Source organism: Dermacentor andersoni, chromosome 2 (genome assembly GCF_023375885.2).
Source record: "Dermacentor andersoni chromosome 2, qqDerAnde1_hic_scaffold, whole genome shotgun sequence".
Taxonomy (NCBI): Eukaryota; Metazoa; Arthropoda; class Arachnida; order Ixodida; family Ixodidae; genus Dermacentor; species Dermacentor andersoni.
The window spans coordinates 186,138,128-186,164,988 of record NC_092815.1 but is presented as its reverse complement, the minus strand read 5'-3'; the positions used below and the strand labels follow the sequence as shown (position 1 = coordinate 186,164,988).

The 26,861-nt window shown below is 48.0% G+C and overlaps 1 protein-coding gene across 2 annotated transcripts in view; it reads left to right on the top strand.

Annotated features, from left to right (window-relative positions):
* The first annotated feature begins 446 nt into the window (after positions 1–446).
* LOC126540821 (uncharacterized) overlaps positions 447–26,861 on the top strand; it is a 48,986-nt gene continuing 22,571 nt past the window's right edge. For both annotated transcript variants that reach the window (XM_055075967.2, XM_055075966.2), the window contains exons 1-4: positions 447–1,233; positions 1,600–1,783; positions 6,333–6,368; positions 6,450–6,485. In XM_055075967.2, the coding sequence (XP_054931942.2) occupies positions 1,086–1,233; positions 1,600–1,783; positions 6,333–6,368; positions 6,450–6,485 (404 nt within the window). In that variant the 5' untranslated portion in view covers positions 447–1,085. The remainder of the gene's footprint in view (positions 1,234–1,599; positions 1,784–6,332; positions 6,369–6,449; positions 6,486–26,861) is intronic.

Here is a 26,861-nt window from a genome sequence, read left to right as displayed (position 1 = left end):
CGCCTTCCCCACGTTTTCCTTGAAGAGATATAGTTACACCAATATTGATGCACTGCATACGCGTTGCCTCACCGTAATCGCAACGCTTTGTTGAATTTTGATGGCTTTCGGAGGTGCTCAGCAAGGCGTAGATGAAACTTGCGCTGACCTTATGCGATACTCGCAGTGCAAATCCACGACCGCTCGCACAGAGTGATATATGCTTGGCCATCGTGCAACTCCCCTTTCTGTTACCACGAGTGGATGATACGTTTCCGCAAAACGGCAGCGATAGGCACGCTCTAGCATTTATAACGCGGCGCTGTTTTATCTACGTCAATGAAAACGGCGCCCGCAACTTTTCGGATAAACGCCGGCAGCGCGACCGCAACGCCCCTTCGCTCTTGCGAGCTCTGCCGCACAGCCGACTCGACGCCGTAGCGCCAACGCCAGCAAGGAGAGAACAAACGCGCCGAGCGGACGGAATGCCGCCGCAGCAGCCGCAGCCGCCGCGGCACGGCAGCGCGGTAGCCTCGGTGACGCTGACGTCACCGCATCTGCCGCCGAACGGAAGACGGAGCCTCCCCGTCCGCGCCGCAGTAACCGCGAAGCGGGAGGGAGACGTAGAAAGACGCGGTTCGTTGGCCGCCATCTTGCACGCGCGCCTGGCTGCTGTTCTTCGTCGTTTGAGCCGAGTCGCAGAGGCCAACTGCTTCGGCCATCAGCATTGCAGTGTGTAACCGCGGCCACGCCACCTAAGGTCAGCGTTGTAGGCTGTGGCTCGCAGCTGTTAACTCTCAGCTAAATTTGTGAGGGACGAAGAGAAATCGCGCCTGCCAGACCCAGCTTGAACGCGCCGCCCTCCTGCCCTGGCGCGCCGCCCTCCCGTTTGTTCCCGTGGGGCACAGGCCGTCGACGTGGTATTGTTTACAGTCGCGGGAGAACGGTTTGAATTTGAAAGCGCGCAATAGACAGTGTTTGGCGTTATCACGCCGCTGTTTAATGTTGCGTCAGTACTTCGTGATACATCCGCTCCGTGGATGGTTTTCTTGTGGGCTTGTTCGGTTTTGTGACTTGTGGTTGTATTCGGCACTAACTCGGCCTTCATGTTGATGGAGGAGTTCTCCTGGGACCGCTTCCTGGAGCTAGTGCAGCAGCGCCCGTACCTATATGACACCAATCAACCAGAGTACAAGGACTCGACCCTCAAGGACCGTCAGTGGGTGAAAATAGGACAGCAGTTCGGACTAACAGGTGAGTTTTAATGTATGCAAATCCGATGTACATTCTGTGCGTTCAGTACACGAAATATGCATTAGAAGCTTTAATTTCATTCCCGCGAATTTGTGCAATAATGATTCTCAAATGTGGACGACATACACGTGCACTTCCTATGGAAATTGCGATTTCGCTGTGCAGGAGGTAAGGAACCACACATTTGTTGCTTTGTAAGATTGCAGTGATTGAAGTTCCGTGTATGTCGTCCAAGTGCGAGCCATATCCTTATATTTAATATATCACCTTATGCGCGTGTCGTGGCGTAAACTTCTTAACAGTTGCAATGTTTTCTCGGGCCCTGTGTGTTCCGCGCACAGCCCTGATTCTAGTTTTCTTGTGCAGGATGGCAGGCGAAGAACAAGTGGAGGAACGCACGCGACCGCTACATCAAGATACGCGTCCAGATGAAGCGCAGTGGTCGCAGGGTGTACGACAAAATGGGCATTCCCATTCCGAACACTAAGTGGCAGTACTACAAGACGCTGGATCGGATGCTCAGGGACGCCAAGCAGCACGGCCCGCTATGGTAAATTCCGAGGGTCGTCAATATTGTCCTTGCTTCATGTTTCCAAGGCGAAGGCTCTAGAGGTCGAGATACACTTGTTTTTTTTGTGCACATAAGCTAGATATCTAGTCGATACGTGAGCAATGCTGCCTGATCCTCTTTGAGTAATTAGCTCGTCAAAAGGGACAATAATGTCGCTCCTTAATTGTTACATGCGAACACTGAGGAATCAGCCTCACTGTGTGAAAGCATATATACATCTTGATGCACGTTGATGTATGCGGTTGAGGCGCAGCTTTCTTAGTGCAGTGCCCACTGGTGCACGAGGCGAACATAATGTGGTCACCTGCCGTTTTGTGAAAAAGAGGTTGAAAGAGGCGTTCTTGAACCCGTGTCACTAAGGTGGGTGCCAAAAAAAAGTAAAATAAGCTAGTATTTTAAGTTGTAAGGTAGAGGGCTAAGCATATAAAACGACCAATGATATTTCGATATATCTTCGCGACAGCGACCGCACTCATCAACTTCGAATTTTTCTCCAATGCATGGGGCGAACTGCGTTTCTGTTGGAGTCCGGGTATGCTACGTCTCTGCGCAGGAAACAAAGGGCTGCGATGTTTCCCAGTACGTTGAGAGTGGCGCGTGAAGGCCTGGGTGTCGTGGCAAATATACCGCATTTCTCGTATGGATTTAGCTTCCAAGCCCTTCATGTTTAAGTATAGCAGTGGATGGGTCATCGTACAGCTGCCAGGTGGTGGTTACGTCTTTGCGATCAAACAATATGAATGGGCAACCAACTACCTTATTATTTATCTTTATTTGATATCAGAACACATACACACAAAAAGAGGGAAATAGGGAAGGAGCAGTCTGGCAATTGCCACTGAGATGGGCAGAAAGCCTACCTACTTTTTAGGAGGGAGGGGATAGAAAAAGAATAAAAACACTGGAAAATACTCATGTATTCTGCTGTAACGATGATAGTGGTTCGCGTACACAACGAGATTCTTGGTGTGTTCAGCCGATGTTTTAATGTTCTCCAGTCGCGGCAGTCCTGTCGCACTATGAAACAGCTGGACTTGAGCCGCGATCGAACACCCTACCTGGCGTTGTAGCAGCCGTGCCATGGTAATAAATTTAATTGGAAGGCAACAGGTTACTTGCTGAAGTTGCTCTTTAACGTGAGGTGCATAGAACCTTATAATCTGTCTAAAATAATCGGGACCCTTCATGACGCTCTCGAAACTGATTAGGCGACGGTCTGACGCGTAGGTACGCGTTGAGTATGAGCACGCGCATTTGCGTGATTGTACACCTAATTGACTCATGTAAACTGTACCTCTGCAGTTGCGGTATCGTATTATAGCGATTGAACGAGAGGGTGATATCAGTCATAAAGCGGCCATGGCGCCTTGATACTGAGGACAAAAGCTCGGTCTCCATTTCCGGTCGCGTCGGTGTTACTTCGGCTTGGGCGGAATGCAAAAGTAAGTAAATAAATAAATAAATAAATAAGTAAATAAATAAAAGACACCCAGAAGCTCAGAGTCAATGACTGCGTTAAGAGGAAGCTTTAACTCCGGGGCTCCTATCTAAATACATGGGAAAGAAGAAATCCTTTTTCTCAGCAACCACTGCACCAAATTAAGTTAGATTTGTTCAATTTAAAAGAAAAAGAAATAAATATAGTGATTGTGGGCAGCGAATTTCTTATTTAGGCCGGCATTTGTTTTATAAAAATTGTTGAAAAATCACAAACTTTCAGGAAACGAAACTATGAAGTTTACAACTCTGTAATCAACAATGAAAAAGGATATCACAATTCTGTAAATGGCATCTAATACTACATCTAAAGGGGGCAAAATTAATGTATTATACATGGCTGTCAAATAGACAACTAACATGTGAATATCACTTTCGCGCAACCCTTATAAGCAGTGTAACAAATCAACTTAATCTATAATTTAATATATCACTTTTGACCGCTTTGGATGCTCTAACGCATGACGTTTACAGAACTGCGATATCTGTTCTTGGTCAAGAGCTACGAATTTTAAACTTCGTGCTTCTCTTTTTCGAGCTTACCAATTTTTGAAATTTAAAAAAAATGCAAGCCTTAAGTCAAAATTCTGCTACCAACAGTCACCAGAATTTAAGTTTTACTCTCAAATGCGAAAAAAAAAAAAGATTTATTAATCAGCCCAGTGTTTATCTCAGAAAAACGTTTCTGGGTTTTACATGTATTTGAACAGGCGGCATCAGAGTTTGGCGCGAGCTTGAGCTTCCTCTTAAAGTGCCATTAAAGGGAAATAGTTACCCAAACTAAAGTGATAGGATAATGCTCGAGAACGTCTAGGGATTCAATGTTATCCCGAACAAAGTTTTAGTAATTGAGAAGTTGAGGTCACAATCTGTAATTCACCCGGGATATTCAAGTACAAGCCCGATGACGTAGCCACTCGTTATAATTTGGTCACCTAGTACTCAACTACTCGTAACAAAAAGATCATTGCATTGCATTATAAGTTGGAAGAACATGCTACTTCTCCAATCGATTTTTAGGAAAAGGAACTCATGTTCCTTAGTAATGACGCGGTCGGTCGAAAGGTATCGTTTTTCGCTCGCCTCTGCGCCGCCCGCGCTTTCGTGTTTCAGTAGTTTCGTCATAGTGCTGCGTTAGGTTTCCTGGATCGCGAAACTCCCGCAATCTGCAAGTAGCAGAATATGCCACGTCCATGTGATGTCGCGTGACGCCCGAACAGTACTCGGCAATTGAGCAAGAGTAGCCACAGCGGCGAATCCAACGCGGTTTCTTGGTGCGGTTTCGCCATGACCGCGCGTTTGCGTTTTGCGCAAGAAACCTAGTGCTGTCTTTCGGGAGCCGTTTTTCTCACCGACGGTGCTAAATGGCGGTGATGGCGTATGCAACGTCACCGCTCCCGGGTTTGATGGCGGGAGATTATAATTGCAACACAGCTATCCGGAGCCTTCAGACGGGATTTTCTCCTAAATTAAGGTTTTCTTGGCAGGAAACAAGCGCTGCGAAGTTTCTTGAATGATATTTGAAGAGTCCATGTTCGCTTAATATTTGCCTCATTGTACCTTTAACACGCTCAAATGCAGTGTACCTTTTCACAAGGTCTAGCAACCCTAGTCATACAAGCAAAGTAATGTTTACGTAAACTATACCCGAGAGGGAGAGAAAGCAAGGAGCGGAAAGGCGGGGAAGTCAGCTAGACGAGCGTCCAGTTTGCTACCCTACACTGGAGGTAGGCGAAAGGGGAACAGATGCAGGAATAGGGGAAGAGATGGAGGACTGAGTGCACGTGAGAGGATGCACAGGAGACCTAAAAGCGGTCTCTTAATTCGGTGCGCCTTTTGTGCCATTGACAGATGAGGCCATGATCCGGCCGTCTTGAACTCAGAGAATAGTCTCGAGTCCAGTAGGTTTAAAGTTGTTTGGAGAGAGAGGCGTTGGGACATCGTAGTGATGGCAGATACACAATAGGTGCTCGATTGTTTCCTCGTACCTACAGGAGTAGCACGTCGGGCTATCGATATTGTCCTTCCCTTGAACGACACTGTGCACTGCTCAGTAACTGTGGTGACTTTGTGTCCCTGCAAGCTGGCGAAATCATATTAAGTGGTGTATCAGAATGTCGGCGACATGGTAAAATTTTCAGTTCTCTCTTCTTGCAAATGCGCCAGTAAACAACAGAAGCGTTCGATGGTTCCGTGCCGCTTACATGAGCGGCACGTTAGGCTGTAGAGGTTGTTCTTCAGTTGAATGCCACTGTGCACTGTTCAGTAACTCCTGTGACTTTGTGCCCCTGCAAGCGGTCGAATTCATATCAAGTGTCGGTTCTGATTGTCCGTCACATGGTAAAGTTTGTAGTTCTCGGCCCTGTGAGATGCACCAGGAAAAAAAGAAGAAATTCCAGAGGTGTGCACTTCACGAAAGGAACACACAGGAGTGATTGCGACGGCTGCTAATTTTTTTTGCGGTGCCTTCAATTTGAAGTGAGGTGTGTGTATGCTTGAGGTAGTCTGGTGCACAGACACGAGGGTCGAGGGAACTTACATCGCGATCACAAATTTTGGAAGCTATGTAGTTGGCTAATGCTCTTCTGCGCTCTCCGAGCGATAGTGGTCAAAAGTAATTCTAAATCTGACTCTCCACACAGACACCCACCACCGGCACTGCATGTTTTAAAGTCTTACTTAAACTGGGCGCTAAGGACCGATAAATAAGAGAGTTCCAGCGTGTGCGACTCGGTTACCTTCTATTAAATTAATTAACCGTATTAAGATAAACAAGGTTCGATTCATATTCGCTGAATAGAGTCACCATCTCAGTTAATGTAGCAATATACATCCACACCCTGGAAGTTCGATGTAACGTTATATACCTTACGTTTCTTTATTATGCTTTATTACGTAATATTAAAGGAACAAAGCCAGAAAAAATTATTTCTTTCTTTTAATTTTTAACCCGTGAGTGTACATGCAGGCTAAACTAGCTAGCACGTTATTCCCACGAACTAAGTTTGTATTCCTTGTGTTTTCTGTACAGCCAAATGGACCCAATGATCAAGCCAAAGACAGAACCGTAAGTCACATGCTCAAATCATTTGAGGCAAGATTGTTTCACTTTGCCAGTTTGTTTATTTCTTTCGTTTACACCTTGCAGGACTGAATACTTCTTTGAGTGCACGGACACGCAAGAGTGAGTATTCATGTAATCAAAGTAATATCTTTTATTGCAGTGGCTGCATGTGAAGTAGGCACTTTGGATTCTCAAACAGTATTAATTTCAACAGTGTTTATTCATTAATATTGGCAGGCTCACTGGTTTCTTGCGATATTTACCCATGAAATCTCATCCTCCATGCCCATCCTGCATAGAAAGAGTAAAGACTAGGAGCAAAGTTCTAAGTATGAATTACAGACAAAGCATTCACAATGCCTTTACACGTGCTGCGCATGTCAAAGGGCTTGTTGATCTGTCAGGAAATCGCAATTGAACGACCACAATATTGAATAACCGGACACTGAATGACCTGTGAGGCTATTTAATAGCATGGCCCAACGTCAGTAATAAAAATATGTTATGTTGTTGGGATTCTAGGAGCTGCGGAAGTGTGCTTGAACGTAGGGAAAGAAGCCGGGGATCTATTCGTCGACGCAAACAATTTTTATTAATATGAAACTTATACTTCATTTACTGTTTTCGAGGGGGTCGGCACTGAGGGCACGTGGCGGTGGAAGGGACAGTATTTCTTTGCAATCGCACGTCTGGGGTTGCTCACCTCCCCCCCCCCCCCCACCCCCATTCTCCGTCCGCTTTCGGAGCCGCTGTGGGAAGCGTTATGCAGCGAAAATTTCGAATATTCAAAATGTCAAGCGCTACCATCGAAGTTGCAGCTTGCGCCATCCGCCATCTTATCTACGGCATCTCAATATGAAACTGGGCGGGAGAGCATAGCTAGCGATACCTGTATCGCATAAAAAAAAAAGCTCCGGTTACAACCAGGCTTGGTTGTTTTAAGACTGGACGATCTTCTTCCCCGCTTTGTGCTTAATGTGGTGAGTTTGGTGACGTGCAATACCCTGCCTGGTTATGCCCGGAGTTCGACGAGGAAAGGCGTTTCTTCACAGTCTGCAAAACGAAGGTCTTACATACGCGAAGTATGAAGATGTAATGTTCCCTGAAGGGCCCACAGTAGTCAGGAAGACTACTTCGCTACGACTGTTGCTAGCCTTTCTTCTAGACGCGGAGTTGGGCAATGTTTGATAAGATAGCTTTGCTAGAAGTGTTTGAGATGCTCAGGCCGAACAGTTGCTGGCTAAGCATGACAGGCCAACCTCGTCTGCCGCTACGCCACTACTACCACCACCACAGCATAGCTACAGCAAAAACTGCTGCTTTTGCATTTCTGCGGTGGAGACCTTTCACTGTTTCGCGCGGCTGTGCGTGGAGCAAGTGATCCATTGCAACGCCGACAAGTTAGCGCGGTATTGTCAACAATGATCACAAAAAGGGAGAGGATACAAGTAAAACCCGCGTGCGATACAGTGGCTGGCTTGCGTGACTTTGCCTACAAGGAGCTGTCGTTAGCTCGTAAAATTATCATTTAACTTGAGATCTGGCTCCATCGTTTCTGGTAGCTTACTGCAACGTGTATAAGAGCCCCCAAAAACATTCTTGCTGTATCCTGTTCCAGCACGTTAGCCTCATTTGAATTTTAGCTCAAGAGGACATCGACATCGAAGAAGACGAAGTGTCTTTCAGGCAGAACGCCGGCTCTTCCAGCTCTACTCATTTTGTGAATTTCTTAGACTTTGCTAGTGGACTGCTATTTCCTCCTTAACTGCGATGGAGATGGAGCCTCACGCGCGTCCGCCGGGCTCGGCAGTGCCCGCGGCGGCAGCCTCCAGGAAGCGCAACGGCACCGAGAGCGACACTGACAGCGACGACACCATGCAGTACTATGTCAGCAGTGAAGATTCTTGCGACGACACCTTCGAGCTGGTGCGGAGTCGCAAAGCAAAGCGAAGATTTCTCAGCGCATCATCGAATTCGAGTGAGTCCACCGTGAGATCTTCGCGGGATACCGAGGAGCTCACCATCCTGTTCTCGCCAGTTCTCGCCAGTGACAACCTGAGACGCCTCAACAGGCAAGCCGTGTCTTCTCATCTAGAGGCGCTGGCTCCAAACGAAATCAAAGACATCAGGGTGAACACCCGTAAGAACGTGCTAGCTATTGACGTAGAACACGCGGCTGCGTTGGATTCCTTGCGCAAGGTCACGGAACTTGGCGGGATGAAAGTCCGCCCTTATATTCCGCTCGGCAAACAAGTCCGTACTGGCGTAATTTACGATGTTGACGAGACCATCGTCGACTCCGATCTGTCAATCTTAATCAAGCCAGCTACGGAAAGCACCATCATCACAAACGCGTTTCGTCTCGGCACGTCACGGTGTGTGAAGATCATATTTAAGGGCGAATCCCTCCCATCGCACGTAAAAGTGGGCCACTTCCGACACGCAGTTCGCCCCTTTATACCAAAACCGCTGCAGTGCTGGAATTGCAAGAAGCTTGGACATGTGAGTAGTGTGTGCAATAACACTACCGTCTGTTCTCGCTGCACTGGGCCCCACACCACAAACACGTGCGAGGCCAGTGTGCTGAAGTGCACAAACTGCAGCGGCCCTCACGATGCATCTTCGAAGGAATGCCCTTTGATTCGAAAGGAAATGCAAATATTGAAGAAAATGGTTAGAGACCACTCGTCTCACCGAGAAGCAGCAGCATCTATTAAGCGACGACGATCACGTCGCCGACATCGATCAAGAGCCTCCAAAGCCTCTGCAGGACGCCACACACGTATATTACCACCCACTCTTCCACCCAGGTCAAACGCAGTCAGCTCAAAGGACAAGGGTGCACCGAACAGCACGGCTGCTGACGCGTGGCCTGCACTCCCGAAGCTACATGCCCCTACTGAGCGTAATGATACTTCTACAGTAGAGGACACTTCGTCTGTTCCTGATAAATTGGCGGACCAAGATCAACAAATTGTTGTTATGATCAGCTCTCTGGTGCGTGCTATTCGTGTTCTACTGGACAAGCTACAGACACCAACAGCTCGAAGTGCATTGCAAGTGCTGGATGCCATCAGTCCGGTTCTGGCGAGCCTTCAGAAGTCCAGTGCTTGAGAACTTCTACAGCAGAACCACGGCTCATCGACAACAACAAAGATCGTTCCGGGATGATGTGAGAAGTGCCTCCATATTCCAATGGAATGCGAGAGGCCTGAGGTCTCGTATTTCGGATTTCCGACAGTTCGTATTTGCAAACCATTTTCCTATACTGGTAATCTGTGAACCGAACTTATCAGCCTGCATAAGACTATCGGGATATGAACCTTTTCTTTCAAACACGTGTGTCCGTAGTAGTAAGGTTCTGGTTTACATTCGTAAGGACCTTACGTATTTTTCCCAACACGTAGCGCCACACGACGGTAACCAATACGTCTGTGTTACTGTGAAAAAGAAGAAGCTGTCTTTTACTCTTATTGGCGTCTACCTTTCCCCAACAAGTCAGTTTGATAGAAAAAGACTGGAAGATATTATGGCTGATACTCCCGGTCCTTGGATAATAACAGGGGACTTCAACGCTCACCACCATATATGGGGAAGCTCCAGGATAAATTCGAGGGGCAGGTCACTAGTATCCTTTGCATCAGGCCAAAACCTGTGTCTTCTAAATGACGGAAGCCCGACATTTCTGCGAGGAACTACATACAGTAGCTGCCTTGACTTGACTTTGGTGTCACGTTGCCTGACTTTGAGCGTACAGTGGTTCACTGATGTTGAAACCCATGGAAGTGATCACATACCGACCTATGTGAGAATCGATGGACTAGACGCCGCATTACCGGTTGTCTCTCGCCAAATCGACTGGTCAGTCTTTCAAGATCGCGTAGAAGACACATGCAAGACACATATTGCACGCAGATTAGAAGACATAATTGCTGACGCTATGCAAGATTGTACACGCCGCTTCACACATCCATCAAAGCGTACAGAGAATGACATTGAATTGGAAAGGCTTCGTGCACTACGTCGCCGAGCTGAAAGGAGGTACAGGCGCACGAAGTCAATTCTTGACCTCAGAGAAGCTCGGCGCATGCAAAAGAAGATCAAACGCCGAATGGATAAGCTAGCGGATCAAAGATGGAAATGTTTTTGCGACTCACTAGACCCCCGCAAGCCATTGTCCTGTGTGTGGCGTACCCTACGGGGTCTTTGCTCAAGTCCCCAGCAACGACACCCATTCAACGCCCTTGCTCTCTATCAAAACCGCCGCGAGATAGACGTCGCAGAGGAATTTTGTGCGAACGTCGCTGGCGGCACAGTTCCAGTCCCTGACATGGCTCTAGGCAACATCCCCGGCCCACGAGATGCACGCTCCATTCTCTATGGAAGAGTTATAAGCTGCTATGGCGCTATGTAGGTGTTCGTCTTCACCAGGACCCGATGGCATAACATATACTGCTTTGCGCCACCTAGGCAGAGAAGCACGAAGAGAACTCCTCAGCCTTTTTAATACTTCATGGCAAGATGGTGTCGTCCCACAGGAATGGAAACGCAGCCGCCTGGTACCGCTTCTAAAAGCAGGAAAGTCACCGCTCGAATTGGCATCCTATCGGCCTATAGCTCTTGCCAGCTGCGTCGGGAAGCTTATGGAACGTATGATCCTCATGCGTCTCGAATGGTACCTTGAACATCATAAAATTTACCCTGACTCTATGGCGGGATTTCGACGCGGTCGTTCATCGATTGACAGTGTCATCGATCTAGTATCATCTGTGGAACAACAAAAATCTCGGAAGCGATTATCAGTAGCGCTCTTTCTTGACGTGAAAGGCGCTTACGACAACGTTTGCCATCAAACCATTCTAGACGCACTTCTGACAATTGAACTAGGAGGGCGAGTCTATCGATGGGTCAGTAACTACTTGACACAAAGGTCCTTGTTCGTACGAACGGAAGATGGTCCGACTACCGACCACTACACATGCCGAGGCGTTCCCCAAGGCGGTGTTCTAAGCCCTATTCTTTTCAACCTCGCGCTTCTTGGGCTGGCCGAATCCCTACCGGAAACAGTGAGTGTTTCAATCTACGCCGACGACATCTGCATCTGGACATCAGCGGTCACTCGCCTGCAGGTTCGCGCACGGCTACAGAAAGCAGCAACACAGGCATCAGACTACCTTCACACACAAGGCCTTACCATCTCAACAGAAAAATGTGCATTAGTCGCTTTTACGCGAAAAACGATGACTCCTTATCCAGTATGCATCAATGGTCAGCCTATCTCCTACAAGAGAAATCACCGGTTTTTGGGTGTCATTGTAGACCGGGACCTCACTTGGAGCCCTCATGTTGCCCACTTAAAGAAGAAGCTCACATCTATTGTTCACGCCTTCAAGTTCATCGCCGGCAAAACATGGGGATCGTCAGTGGGCTCCATGCTACAGTTATATCGAGCACTGTTCATCGGATTCCTACGCTATAGCTCCCCCGTGCTTGCTAAAACATGCAAGTCAAATCTTCGAGAACTTCAGAGCGTGCAGACACAGGCACTACGTGTTTGCCTAGGCCTTCCGCGCAGCGCCTCGACAGCTGGAACCATTATAATCGCTCAAGACCATCCGATCACAACTTACATTAGCACCGAAACGCTTAGAGCCCATGTTCGTCATGTTTCACGGATGCAGTCAAGCTTTCTTGCGTGCCTGCCAGAACGACGACCACAGGCGTCCTTCTCCAACAAGGTCAACATCCATCGTGCCTCCTTACAGTCGGGTTTCACACCCTCTGCACGTTCAACCTCAGCTTTGTGGTGTTTAAAACAACCTCAAATGCGTCTTACGATTCCAGGGATAAGAAAGAAGACCGACCTGCCTACCTTGGCCTTGAAGCAAGCAGCTCTGGATTGTTTGCACACTTTCTACTTTGATCGAGTACATATATATACGGATGGCTCTTCCACTCAGACCAGCTCCACCAGCGCAGTGGTTATACCATCCCATTCACTAAGCATCCATACAAGATTTCGCACTTGACAACATCGACTAGTGCGGAGCTTGTTGCCCTCCGAGGTGCCGTTGATTATATTAATAACCAACCGGCTAATAGGTGGGCTATATTCTGCGATTCGAAGGCGGCCTTACAATGTCTTCTGGCATCTCTTCGTCGCGGGTCATGTGAACAACTCGTGTCGGAGATACGAGAAATGCACCATCACATGATCGCGAAAGGACACGACGTCGTGTTTCAGTGGCTGCCTGGTCATTGCGGTATCTCCGGCAACGACCTCGCTGACGAAGCTGCTAGAAAAGCTCACGAGGGAGCAACCCTTGTTTCAATACCTTTATCGCGGACCGACGCAGCCCAACACTTAGGCAAGCTACCGCACTCTTTGACATTGGAGAAGTGGCGCACACCTGAATTCACTCACCATCGCTTGCATTCCCTCGATCCCTATATGCAACTGCGGCTGTTACCAGGTCTTCCGCGAAATGAGGAAACAGTGCTGTGCCGCTTACGTTTGGGCGTCGCATTCACAAATGCTTATGCATTTCTGATTGGAATGGCTGATAGCGCCGAGTGCAATGCCTGCGGTGTCGAGGAAACCATCGAACACCTACTGTGCTACTGCCCATCTTATGAAAATGAAAGGCAAGACCTCTGCACAGCTCTCCATCAGCTAGATGGAAAGCCGTTCACCTTGAACAAGATCTTGGGATCATGGCCTCGCATATCACAGCTACAAAAGGCCACAAAAGCGCTGCTGCGATATTTGAAAGCGACCGGATTGAGTCAGCGTCTGTGATCCAGACTGAGTGACCGACTGATATCTCCAGTGGACTTTCTCTTTTCCTTTTTTTTTTAAATCTTTCCGTCCCCCTTTCCCTTTCCCCAGTGTAGGGTAGCCAACCGGGCTCAGTCCTGGTTAACCTCCCTACCTTTCATTTATCATTTTCTCTCTTTCTCTTAGCTCAAGAGCAACGCTAACTTGCACATCCAAGAAATATTGTTCGCAGAAGGTCCGCTTAACCTACGACTGCACGTACTTTTTTAAAACATCGAGGCGCAACTATTTTATTAAAGTACAGCAAGAATTGTTTTAAGGGTTACTCACAACAAAAACATGAAGATCGAACATTTTTGTGGTTTTTCGAGTTTGGCGTATGCTTTTCGAGCCGCACATAAGCACGTCGCGGGCTGTCGCAGCACACATTTCACTCGGATTTGTTTTTCCAGACCGTATAAACATCAAGAAAGCTTAGAAGAGAAAACGATGTCCAGGAAAATTGCCGCTTTGGCTGAGACTGAACCACGAAGGGTGCGCTTTGGCAACTGCAGTCGCATCATTTATTAGTGCCGTTTATCCGGTGAAAAGTTAGGAATGAAAGTTCAGCGAAGTTATCGAAAACATGTTTTGCTCAGCGAAAAAAAAAAGACGGAGAATGAAAAGCCAGAGTGGTTATTCGTTGGATATTGCTGATTCATCGGCGCAACAGATTGCCGGCCGACATAAACAAGACCCGTGGGGCACTCTCTCCCAAAGCTGCCTCTGCTTCACCACGCAACTTCATTTTGCATCGCTCGCGCTTGCGTTTCCCGTACTTTCCTTTGAAATTTAATTTATGGTCTCGGTGTTCAGCTTTGGTACCGAGACGCTAAGCTGGGCCGCCAGCTGCGCGTTCGCAGGATTCCTCATATTGTTGCGCGGATGCTCCAGCCGCGGCGTCTGCAAGCATTCGTTATCTGGGGTAAAGCGGTAAAAAATAATAAATAACATTAAAAAATTCGAAAACAAAATGCGAGAGAATGTGAAAATAATCGGAGAGACCGTCTGTAAAGAATGAGGCCCACTACCGCCAACACCGGAAGCGCGAAACCAGCCTCAGAATTGAGCAGTGTCCGAGAACGCGTGCAAGAAAAACGTGCGTCGATGCGCAAACGCATCTGCGTGGCGGTATAAGATGGTGATGGAGCTATAGCTTGCCACCGTTCGGACATTTGATGTGTGCTGTAGCATGCGGAATGAAACAGCACACGGAAGCAAGCTACAGCACGCCGAAAGAAACACTGGGACCCCTTGACAACTTGTTGCAGCAAGCCAGGCAGTTAGCTGGACAAACCGGCCTCCTCGTATTAGGCGACTTCAGCGCGGCGCACGTGGCGGGGGGGTATGTCAGACACACCAGAAAGGGAACAACCTTATACGACATCATTCAACGTCACCGACTCACGATAGTGACGGACCCGACATATTCTACAAGAATAGGCAACAGCACGACCCGCGACACCTGTCCCGATCTTGCGCTCACGTCCAGGCTTTGGAACGTCGAGTGGGAAAACACTAACGAGACGCTAGGAAGCGACCACTTCATACTCAGCATCGCAGTAGACGCAGGAAACTTCCCAAGAAGGAAGACACGCTCCACCAAAATCACGGACTGGGCAAACTTCCGGAGTGAAAGAGAAACGCAAGATGCTCAAGCCATAAGTGATCGGGAGGGCTGGGATAAAGAACTCCAGGAATTGGTGGCCAAACACTCCAAGGAGATTGCACTTACCACGGACAATCCGGCAGTGGAACCGCGCCTCGTACACATGTGGGAAGCGCGTCACAGTCTGCTGAACAGATGGCGAAGGCAGCGTCACAACCGTAAGCTAAAGATTCGCATCATTCGCAGCGCGAAGCTAACGGACGAGGCAGAGCGTTACGCAGACCAACTTGCACGACAGAACTGGGACCATTTCTGTCTCCCTCCACGGAACGCTGAGCACTGCGAAGACGTGGGCCATACTCAGACATCTACTAGATCCGTACCAGAGCAAGCGAGAAAGCAATCATACGATGAGTCGAGTAATACACAACTTCAGAGGCACAGACGATCAGCTATTGTGTGCCCTACAAAGTAGATACATTGGCAAGCCAATACTTGGTGCACAGCCTGCGGCTAGTTGCTCCAGATTGGAAAACAGCGAGCTCGACCGGGACATAACGCGTTCCAGGCTGACACGAGCGATCGCAAGACACTTGAAATACCACTCCGGGCAAGGAGGCTCCCTACCATCAAGTTGCTACATAACCTGGACGACGCAACCGTGCAGGCAATACTTGAACTATTCGATATACACTGGAGCAGAGGAACCTTGCCCCCGGAATTTAAGCATGCTGAGATTACGCTGATACTAAAGCCGGGAAAACGCCCTGCCTGGAGGACCTGAGACCCATTTCGCTCACCTCTTGACTCGGCAAACTGATGGAACTTGTGCTTTTAAACAGGCTACAGACGCATATCGAAGAACATCAACTGATGCCGAACACGATATTTGGTTTTCGGCCCAGCTTGTCAACGCAAAACGTGCTTCTGCAGCCCAAAGAGGAAGTGCTGAATGCAGCAACGCCATGGGGCTGCACGAAAGCAATTCTTGCACTAGACCTAAAGGGGGCCTTTGACAACATGGGGCACGAAGAAATACTAGCAAATCTCAGTGACATTAATTGCGGCCGACGAATTTACAACTACGTGAGGGCTTTGCTCACAGATCGTATGGCCAAATAGGGCTGGGAACTGTGCGGTCACAGCGAGTAGACACCTAACGGAGGGACGCAGAAAGGAGCAGTGCTGTCGCCGACACTTTTCAACGTGGCCATGATGAAATTTCCAGTCCAACTCGAGAAAATACCGGGTATCAGACATGCCGTGTATGCAGACGACATCACGATATGTACGGTCGCAGGGTCCATAGGAGAACAGCAAGAGGCATTGCAGGAGGCAGTGGAAGTCGTAGCAAGATACGCGGAGATATGCAGGCTGCAATGCGCGCCGGAGCAATCGGAGCTCCTCATAATCGAGAAGCGCTCACGACGACGATCAACACCCCAGGCACCAAACATCCACCTGCGAATAGTTCCTAGAAAAAATCCCAAGGTGGACAAACTTCGTATCCTCGGCTTACACTTACAAAGGACGGGGACGGAGGATACGTCATACAGAAGTTACAATACACGACCACGCAGGTCGTGCGCATGATGCAACGAATTACCGGCAGGAAGATGGGACTCACGGAACAGGACTTGATCCAACTAGTGCAGGCTCTGATAGGGTGCGGCATTGCGTACGCGGTAGAATATTTAAATTCCAGCAATGTGGGAGTGGAGGCACTCGACCGGCTGATGCGCAAGGCGTATAAGCAAGCGCTCGAACTCCCACCTGCAACGGCTACTTCTCGCCTCGAGAAGAGAGGGGTGTACAACAACGCACGGGAAATTATAGAGGCCCACCTGGTAAACCAGAAGGAAAGGCTACAACGCACAAAAGCTGGACACTGCGTCTTGAAACGTCTTGGATATTCCGTACGGAAGACCAGCGCACTTACAAAAATCCCAACACGAATACAGGAAACTATACACGTCTCACCAATACCCAGAAACATGCACCCGACCTTCCACATCGGACGGCGACATGCCCGAGCGCAGGTGCTCGCGAGGAAGTATGAAAACCACCCCAATGTCTTATACGTAGACGCAGCCAGCACATCAAGAAGCGCTGCATGCGCCACCAGCGTAGTCAACAACCACGGGACCGAAATAAATGCGTCGTCGGTTTCCAGAGCGAGCGCTGCAGAGGCAGAGGAACTAGCTATAGCGTTAGCCATCACGACGAGACCACACTGGGAGTGTTTCGTAGTTCTGACGGACTCTCAGACGGCATGCAGAAATTTTTCCAGGGCCAGGATTTCCAGGGCTGCACATCGCATTCTGATTGGAGCGCACCAGTTCCCTCCATACGTACAAATCGTGTGGACTCCGGGGCATGAGTCCTTACGCGGCAATCAGCAGGCACACGCCTACGCCCGAGTGCATGCACACCGGGAGCCGCGAGAGGGTCTCGCCGAGCAGTTCCACCCTAAGCCCATAGTATTAACCTACACGCAAATCCTACAACACTATCCCTTTTCACGAGGAATACTACCGCCGCCTCATAGTGCTCTGACGCGAGAGGAAGCCGTAATATGGCGAAAACTCCAAACAAACACTTGAGCCCTCCTCTGAGTCTCTATCACGCCATAGAGACTGCGCTGTATTCCTTTAATTGCCGACACTGCGATCAATGCGCAACGCTTTACCACATGGTATGGGCTTGCGCGTGCACACCACAGCTCACACCCATAACACACCCCACCACACGGCAATGGAAGGCAGCGCTGTCCAGCTCAGACTCGATGAACTAGCTCAACCTGGTCAACCGAGCGAGAAGGGCAGCTAAGCCGCTGTACTCCTGGACTCAGGGGACCACCCACTGCAGAGCAGAATAGCTACCTACGCTCGAGTGCTCTTTTCTGTAAAGTTTACTTTCTCTCTCTCTTGACATTCAACAATGTTGGTCACCTATGTCCTTCGTTTTCACAAGGCATGCACGTGAAACCCATGCACAATTTCAGTTCGCACACTTGAATCGAGAACTAACCATAAACCGAGAAACCACGGTACCCATTAGTTGCGGGCGTTGAGTTTCCGATCAGTTGTGAAGAACGACCTTGTAGTATCCGAGCTTCGATAACGTGACGCACATGCGAAGCATTTTGTTGCGAACGAAACGAGCCTCGGGCATATATTTCAATGCAAGTTAATTTCATATCCCTATTCATTGCTAGAATGCATGAGCTGCGTCACATCGGGATAAACTCCACGTCTCACATTTCTTCGAGTTCTTTTGTACCACGCGCCATCCTATAGCAAAGGTTTCGCATTTCCCTGTATAACAATTCACCTATTTCTGCAATTCGAATATATCCTGAGTAATAAGTCTACCACGAACAAAGAAAAAGCGTCCAATGCATAAAGGCGAACGAATACGCCAATAGTGTTGCACATGACGCGCGCCGAATCGTTGTATGCGGCATCAAAGAAATAGAAGTGCATAAGCTCCAAATTCAAGTTTTATTAATTGGCATTCTAACGAATCACTTTACGGCAGGAATTTCAACTTAAAGGGTCCCGGAAGCTTTTGTTTGTCGTACGGCTAGACATAGATCTACGAGGAATACATTCTCAGAAGACTATTAGCGATACTATTAGCGGCGAGAATTTGGAGTGGCGCCCTCTCGCGAGTGACGTCATCGCCAGGACGCCGTTCGCTGCGGCTCGCTCGGCGGCCGCGCGCGCTCGTTCCCTTCGTGTATGCCTGGGGTGTGGGTGGCTCGAGCCGTACTTATCGAAGGGTATGTCGGCTGCTTTCTGCTGCCATGCCTGAACCACAGTTTCTTCTCCAAAAGCGCGTGAGTTGAGAAAATTTGTAGCTTGGATATCGCAAGCTATGTAGCGTTGAAGGGGTCTACTGGTTTTACAATGCATATATGCGCCGTGTCTGTCCATACATATTGCGTAAAAAGAACGTGTGCAAATTCAACACGCGAAGTTGTGTATGATGCTTCGCTAAACACTTAACACTCCCTTAGTATTTAGCTATGAGAAATGTTGCATTTTACATGGAAGAAAAATCTTCGTAATGGTGTCAACATGTTATCCGTGTGAGAAAGACACTGCCCAGCGAAGCTGTCATCATGATTCTTATTACTCTGGTGAGTCGTTCTAATCAGGTATGGCCAATTATTTATCTTTTTCTTTTACGCATTATTAAATGGTCATACTTGACTATTTCCTATGAAAAAGATTGCTGCTACTTCCACAAACCCTCTCTGAAACAGGCCTCCAAAAAACGAATCGCTCATCGCTGCTAACACGACAGCGCGTCATGTAGAGTATTTACATAGTTAATTCACAAATACCATAATAGCAAGCACCTGAGAAAAAAGTTTCGTGGTTAAGATCGAAAGCCAATCAATTGCAAGCGATGAAATGTTTCATGGTGGCCCTCAGTAGCCTTTATCGGCGGTATGGCACACCCCTCACGCAACGGTAGCACCCGACTGTCGGTATGGCGAGGCACCCATTGTTCGCGAAACTCATCAGTTCACTACAACTTCGAAATGAAACCATAAAGTTTTTTTTTTTACAGCGCCAATTGTAATGCCTAAAGTATTCTCGAGGGACTACAGCGCAGCTTAGATTGCCTAGAAAAGGAAAATTCATGCACCTTCTGCCTCATCGTGTCTCGGTCCAACGTTTTTTAATTATACAAACGGAGAACTATTCGCTTCGTCGGTACATAAGAGAACCTCGCAAACCTTTATAAAGAAAACACCACAAGCCTTACATATTTCACTTGATGTTTGATCCTCCACCGGGGAATTATGATATTTTCAATATGTCCCACACTACGCATGACTGACACTCCGACTTCTTTCTGGCTGCAACCATACGGTCCAAAAGGCATATTTCACTAAAAAATTTGGGCCGAGCAGCCTGTTGGTTGGTTGGTTGGTTAGTTTGGGTTTAATGGCACAAAGGCAACTAAGGCCATGCTGCGCCAGACACAAGACAAAATGAAATGCGACGTTAGAGTAGGTAAACCTGTATTACATTATAGTTGGTGTAAATCACTAGTTTTTTCTAAAAAGTCGAACAGGTTAGCAAATGGCACTAGGGGGTCATCTGCTAGTAATAGGCCAGGGTGTAATGGAGTGTGGAAATTATATAGGCTGTGTAAAAACCTCCGTCTCAGCGTGTCGATGTGTGGACATGTTATTAGGATGTGTATGACTGTGAGAGGTTCAAGGCATTTTTCGCAGGTCGGCGGGTTTTCTTTTCGGAGGAGAATATTGTGCGCCAAATGTGTGTGTCCAATTCGAAGTCTACACAAGATCACCTCGTAGAACCGCTGCTGGTGTGGTATAATGTGTTCTTGTGGGGTGCCTTTTTTCTTTAAATCTGTCAATGTCCAATCACATAACGGTGCGAAATCGTGCCACGGGGGCAAACGCTGTGGTTTTCTCGCAACCTGAAGGACTTCGCGAGGAATGTTATAATCCCGAATATATTCCTCATATCGTAGGACAAGCGGCTTAATCATGTTTGGTTTGTTTGTATAGTGTAAGCGTGAGTTAGTGTGTGACAATGTTGAAGCACATGTGTTGTGGTGAGGATTGAATTCTTAGTACGTAAGAGAAAGTTAGTAGCATTCTGCGCTGCTGTAGAGGAGGTTCATTACAGTCAACATACAAACTCTGGACAGGCGATGTTCTGTAAGCGCCACTTGCCAGTCGCAGTCCAAGGTTATGAACTGGATCAAGTCGACGGACGTAAGACTGTCTGGCTGAACCGTATATGATGCTACCATAATCTAATATGCTGCGCACCAAAGTACGGTAGAAGTGTAACAGGCATTCACAGCGCTTCCGGGACAGGACTTTGAGGACGTTAAGCGCATTGTTCGCTTTTATTTTAAGGCTCTTTATGTGTGCCAGGAAGTTTAACTTTTTATCAAACAGAACACCCACAAACTTGTGTTGTTTTACTGGTAGTGTGGCTTCTTGTAGCTTAAGGGTGGGATCTGTTTGTAGGCCTCTTTTTTTTTGTAAATACACCACTAATAGTTTTTTTTTTCGCTTGAGAAACGAGAACCGTTTTCAGACGCGCACTGCGTTTGTTTGTTTAGTGTAATTTGAATTTCACCCGCCGTGGTTGCTCAGTGGCTATGGTGTTGGGCTGCTGAGCACAAGGTCGCGGGATCGTATTCCGGCCACGGCGGCCGCATTTTGATGGGGGCGAAATGCGAAAACACCCGTGTACTTAGGTTTAGGTGCACGTTAAAGAACCCCAGGTGGTCGAAATTTCCGGAGTCTTCCACTACGGTGTGTCTCATAATCAGAAAGTTGTTTTGGCACGTAAAAGCCCATAATTTAATTTTTAATTTGAATTTGCCGTTCGCAAGATGTCAGGTTCGATGCAGGACACGCAATTTGTAGATCATCCACATATAATGAATGCATTACAGAAGATGGAATTACCTTATTGACCGAGTTCATTTTCACTACATGCAATGTTGTGCTTAATACGCATCCTTGTGGCACACCATTTTCCTGAATGAATACACGTGACAGCGCCGTTTCTAAACGCACCTGGAATGTTCGGTCTGCTAAATCTGCTAAGTCCCTTAAGATACCAAACCTCCATGTTGTGTCGTACGCCTTTTCTATATCAAAGAAAACCGTGAGACAATACTGCTTGTGTAGAAAGGCCGCACGTATCTCGTGTTCTAGCCGGACTAGGTGGTCCGTTGTCGAGCAACCTTTCTTGTACCCACACTGATGGTCATCTAGAAGGTTTTCCGTTTGAAGGACGTATGTCAATCTTATGTTTATAATGGCTTCATAAGACTTTGCAAGACAACTTGTGAGTGCTATAGGCCTGTAGCTGGTTGCTGTTGTGGAAGGTTTTCCAGCTTTCAAGAAAGGGATAATGATGGCTTTCTTCCAGTCTTTCGGAATTTTCCCCGTTTCTCAGGTTATATTTAAAAAACGAAGCAAGGTTTCAACTGCATTAAGAGAAAGATGAGCGAGCATTGCGTAGTGTACTCTGTCCGGACCAGCTGCTGTTTTTTTTTCAGTGGTGAGCACTCTATTGATTTCCGGTAGTGTTAAGGGGGCATTATACGATCTCTCTGAACTTCCAGTGCTCGGAAGTTTGAGTTTTTCCGCTGATTGCTTATATTTTAGAAATGCAGCAGAATAGTTTACCGAGCTTGATATATCATGAAAATGCTGCCCTAATAAGTCTGCTTCTTCTACTAAATTTTATTGTGTCTGGGGGTGAAAGTATGGGTATCGTGTAAGGAGCGTAGTCGCCTCTAAACTTACGAACCTGATCCCACATTCTTTTGGAAGTTATCAAGCTTTTTATTGACGAGATATAATTTTTCCAGGACTGTCTTTTGGCTTGTGTGCCTGTGTACCTGGCTTTCGCTTTTGATTTTTTGAAGGAGGGTAGATTGTCTTGTGTTGGGTATCGCCGAAAGATACCCCACGCTTTGTTTTGTAGTTTCTTTGTTTGCGTACATTCCTTCGTCCACCAGGGTTTTAGGTTTTTTCTTAGGAAGCCAGACGATTGTGGGATTGTTTCTGCTGCTGCAGCAAGTATACAGGTGGTGATCTTGTCATTCATTTCGTCTATGGTTAACTCATCTGATATGTTATCCAAAGTGGCCTTTTCAGTAAAGAGAGGCCAGTCTGCTAGATGGAGTTTCCAACGGGGTGGCCTCAGTGGCATGGTAGGAAAAGGAGATGTTCTTTTAATGATAGCAGGCATATGGTCACTACCATAGGGGTTATCAATAACACTCCACTGAATATCTCCAAAAAGAGAGGGAGAGCACAGTGCCAGATCTAGGCAACTCATAGCTCGTGTGCTTGGGCAGTAGTAAGTTGCCGCACCGGTGTTTAAAAGGCACCCAGGTTGTGTAAGAAACGTCTACAATTCCACTGGATAATAAAAGCCATTTTGCAATGGAAAGGTAAGAAATGACACTACGAAAAAGGTAAGAGGTGAGATGTTAGGTGACATGGATATAAAAAGGCTAATACAAATGAGCGATAACCTTTAGGTTATCGCTTTTTTATTTTAGGTGGTTATTAAGATTTTGTCCCTCTTACCGCGCTCGAGAGAGCTGTTGTCCTTCGGTGTCAATGACACCGGGGTTTTCGTGTCGATCTCCATCGCTCTCTCGGAAGCGCTGGACGACCGAGAATTGGGCGCCGAAACACGTATCTCGGGCCTTGGGGTTCGTTCGATCTTTGGGCCCTGGTGTCTGCAGGGCCTCTGAAGATGATGGAACAGCACTGGCTGCTTCCACCACGGGGGCGGGCGGCGTCACTACGGGACCACTGTGCGTGGGCTCGCAGGACTCCTCAGGCCTCTGTGACGATGCCCCCACATTCGTCACATCGGCATAGCTACGTCGCGAAAGGCATGACAGTCGCTTTCTGGCTTCAAAGAACGAGATTTTTTTCTTTAACAGTTAGTGCAATTCTTTTACTTTTTTCCAGCAAGGGCAAGACCGCGAGTAAGCGGGATGATCTCCTTTGCAGTTAACACAATGTGGTGAAGAGGTGCAATTCTCAGATTGGTGATCGTTGGAGCTGCATTTAGCACAAGTTCTCTGTCCTTGGCATGCATGTGAAGCATGTCCAAACCTTTGGCACTTGAAACATCGTCTGGGGTTCGGGATATATGGTTTCACATTGACTTTAACATAACCTGCATCGACTGAAGTAGGCATTACGCTTGTTCCGAAGGTCAGCATAACATGTTTGGTTGGGATCTCTTGGTCATTCCTGCGGATGACAATTCTTTGGACTTTGGTAACATTTTGTTCCTGGAAACCTTCCAGCAGTTCTTCATCGCTCAAGCCAATAAAATCTTCCTCTGATATCACACCCCTGCTTGTATTTAGTGTCCTGTGTGGTGAAATTGTTACTGTCGCGTTGCCAATACTGGTAAGTTCCGAGAGCTGTTGCGCTTGATCCTTGTCATTTAGTTGTAGGAGGAGGTCCCCGCTAGACATTTTTGAGGCTTTGTATGTAGGTCCGATTTTATCTTTTAGACACTTGGCCTCTAGGAATGCGAGAGCTTTCTTACTGGTACGTTGTTTTCGCTGTGCAGCATATAGAACTTGGGAAATGATGGAGCGTTGATCTGAAAGGAGAATTGGAACGGTACTTCGGTGCAGCATCTTTTCAGACGCCGATCATAGAGTACAGAGGCTTGCGCTGCCATAGGAAAATGTATGTTCGGCAACAGCGCCGACCGCCCACCACGGAGCCTAACGAGGGAACGTGGCAGAGCTTGTATACAAGCCTGCCCGACGCGAGTCGTACGCCATCACTATAACCAAATATGGTGCACCCAAGATAGGATAGCCACACAGGGTTAACCCTTGCCGCCAAGGAGAACGGAAGTAAACAGAAGAGAGAAGAAGATAGGAAAGGCCAGAAAGTGGGAGAGAAAGACGAAGATTCCAGGAGAAAGAGACAGGAAGAGGCGACTGCCGATTTCCCCCGGGTGGGTCAGTCCGGGGGTGCCGTCTACGAGAAGCAGAGGCCAAAGAGGTGTGTTGCCTCCGCCGAGGGGGGCCTTAAAGGACCGAACACCCGGCATTGGTTCAACCCCAGGATCCCCCTTTCTCTGGACACGGCCAAGCCGCGCACGGTTACACGCGGGAGCGTCCAACCCTCGTGTGCTCGGGTACGTGGTGTCGCAACGCACCAAATGCCTGCTGACGCAGAAGCCCCTGCGGGGCGAGCAGCCTGTGTCAGTTCGCCAAACATATTCGTCATGTATATTCCTCAAACAACAAGCACCAGTAAATTTCTCAAGTGATCGAGTTGAACGTGTAGCACGGAAAAGGAAATATGTATTGGTACATTCCTTTTCCTATTCTGCAAATAGCTGTAAGGCTTCATTAGCGTTACTTCATATTACGCCACTTAATATAAACACGTCATGACCCACCTAATTTTGAGAAGCAGATAAAGAAGCAAGTAGGGCTTGTAGAGTCAAAACTGCAGTGTTCAGTCCTCGTGTTACTGCCGAGCGTTTCTCTGAAGAAATGCAAAAATTCGATATTATACCATGAACCACTCGTCGTGAGCAAACCTGTTTTAGCGGATTAAAATCAAAGTAACTGTTGTAGAAGTAGTGTAACTGTTGTGAAGTCTTGTAAATCAAAGTAACTGTTGTAGAAGTTGTAGTGTTGAAGTCGTTTGTGACATACTTGTTGCAGCGCAGCAGGTACGTTATCACAACTGGATTCTTATGTACTATGTTTTTGCGGTTGTGGGTGAGAGAGAGAGAGAGAGAAAGAGAACAACTTTAGTGAAAATGCCTGCAGAGTCGGTTAGGCTCCCTTCACGCAGGGAGGACAAGCTTTTACCGCGACGCGGCCACTACGTCAGTCTCGTGCATTGTGCTCCTCGAGGTCTTGGTTGGTTGTGGGTCCGTGCATAAAAAACGCGCAATGGGCTGGTCTGCGCTCCTTCGGCTGGCACTGTAGCGTTGCCTTTGAGAGCTGCATTGTCGTCTAAGAAATGAGCTTTTTAAAGAAATTTTCGCGAATGAAGACGTCGTAAAAATATATTGGAGACGGCCGCCATAAGTATACAAGCAGAGAGAACGACGGTGAACAAACGAAAACACAGCAGAAAGCACCCGGACACAGCCCGAACTATAGTCACTATACCCGAACTGTAGCAGACGACAGGCGCAAGAGCGTGCCCCGACGTCACGCGAGCGGCGCTCGCAGCGCCCCAGTAGTTCGTTCTCGGGGCTAATAGGGTAGCGTGGCATTGCCGGCGGGCTGCAGGCATCCGGTAGACCATGGCGACCAGGCAAGGACGAGACGATTTCTAGTGCGAAACTTGCACGGTTTATTCAAAGGTTGAAAGATGAAGAGAAGAGAATGAAGTGTTAAAAAGTACATTTCGGAGCCCCTTAAATAGGCTCCCTAAAATCGTGGGAGAGATCTTGCTGCAGTCGACATCACGTGACAGGGACAAAGTCTGGTTTGTGGATAGGCGTCCCGCCTCCGTAGATACCAAGCTTGCAGCAAGGAAAGAGCGTCCCGCCTCCGTGTATACCAAGCCACAGGTCCGGGATTCTAAACGCTTAGCCTTTTCTTTTGCGCCTTGCTGGTTCGCGGAAGTTCTCCTGTAGAGCTCGACAGTTTGAGGAAAGGGTCCCTCTAATGTCGCACAAACACAAAAAGGGCCTGTAAAAACTGCAGGGCTTCCGCCAGACCGGCATACACCCGAGAAAACCATGGCCAATTAGGAAGTCACACTTCGTTTCGATGAGGCATGGTGGCCGAGAATCCATTTTGCACGGGGTGCTAGACGTCAACCGTAACACTGCTAAGCGTGCGAAAGGCTGCGGTTCTCAGATAACTTACTGCAATATTTTACTCTAAAAGAAGAAAGCGGATGAAAATGTCGCTTAATGCTGGCCTAAAACGTCTCAGTCTGTTTCATGGAAAATTTGGTTTTCACTTCACGCGAATATATGATGAGAGGTTATAGAATGAGCGCCCACTCATCACAGCTCTCGTTGGCTCTCTCAGATGACAGGTCCATGTCCAAGAAAGTGGGATCGGGGGGGGGGGGGGGGGGTAAGCGTGGCTTTACAGGACAGAGCGTCTAAGTCTCATGGTTTCTTGCGTGTTGTCATCAGGTGTGGTTTCGCCCATGTAGGGTCCAGTGCTTTAGTGTTTCCGCAGTCTTTCGTGCTCTTGTCAAGTTGCTACGCCAATGGCCTTCTTTTTGTGGCCTGCTGGTTGCCCGTGTCAACTCAGGACGTGTCAGCTGCGAAGGGCGGCGTTTTCTCGTGGAGGGCAATTGCCTCGACAAGGGAAAGCGAACTGGAACATTTTCCAGACTTGAGAGGCCGAATACCAGGCCGATGATAACACTCTGCTTCTATAAGCCTTTTCTCCTCAACTCGTTCGCCGAGCGACTGGGACTAACGTCCTCCTTCACGGGCTCTGCGTCGTGTCGACGACGTCGTGTCGTCTACTTCCGTTGTTCTGGAGCCAGCGCACAAAGTCGTTCCAAGCTCCA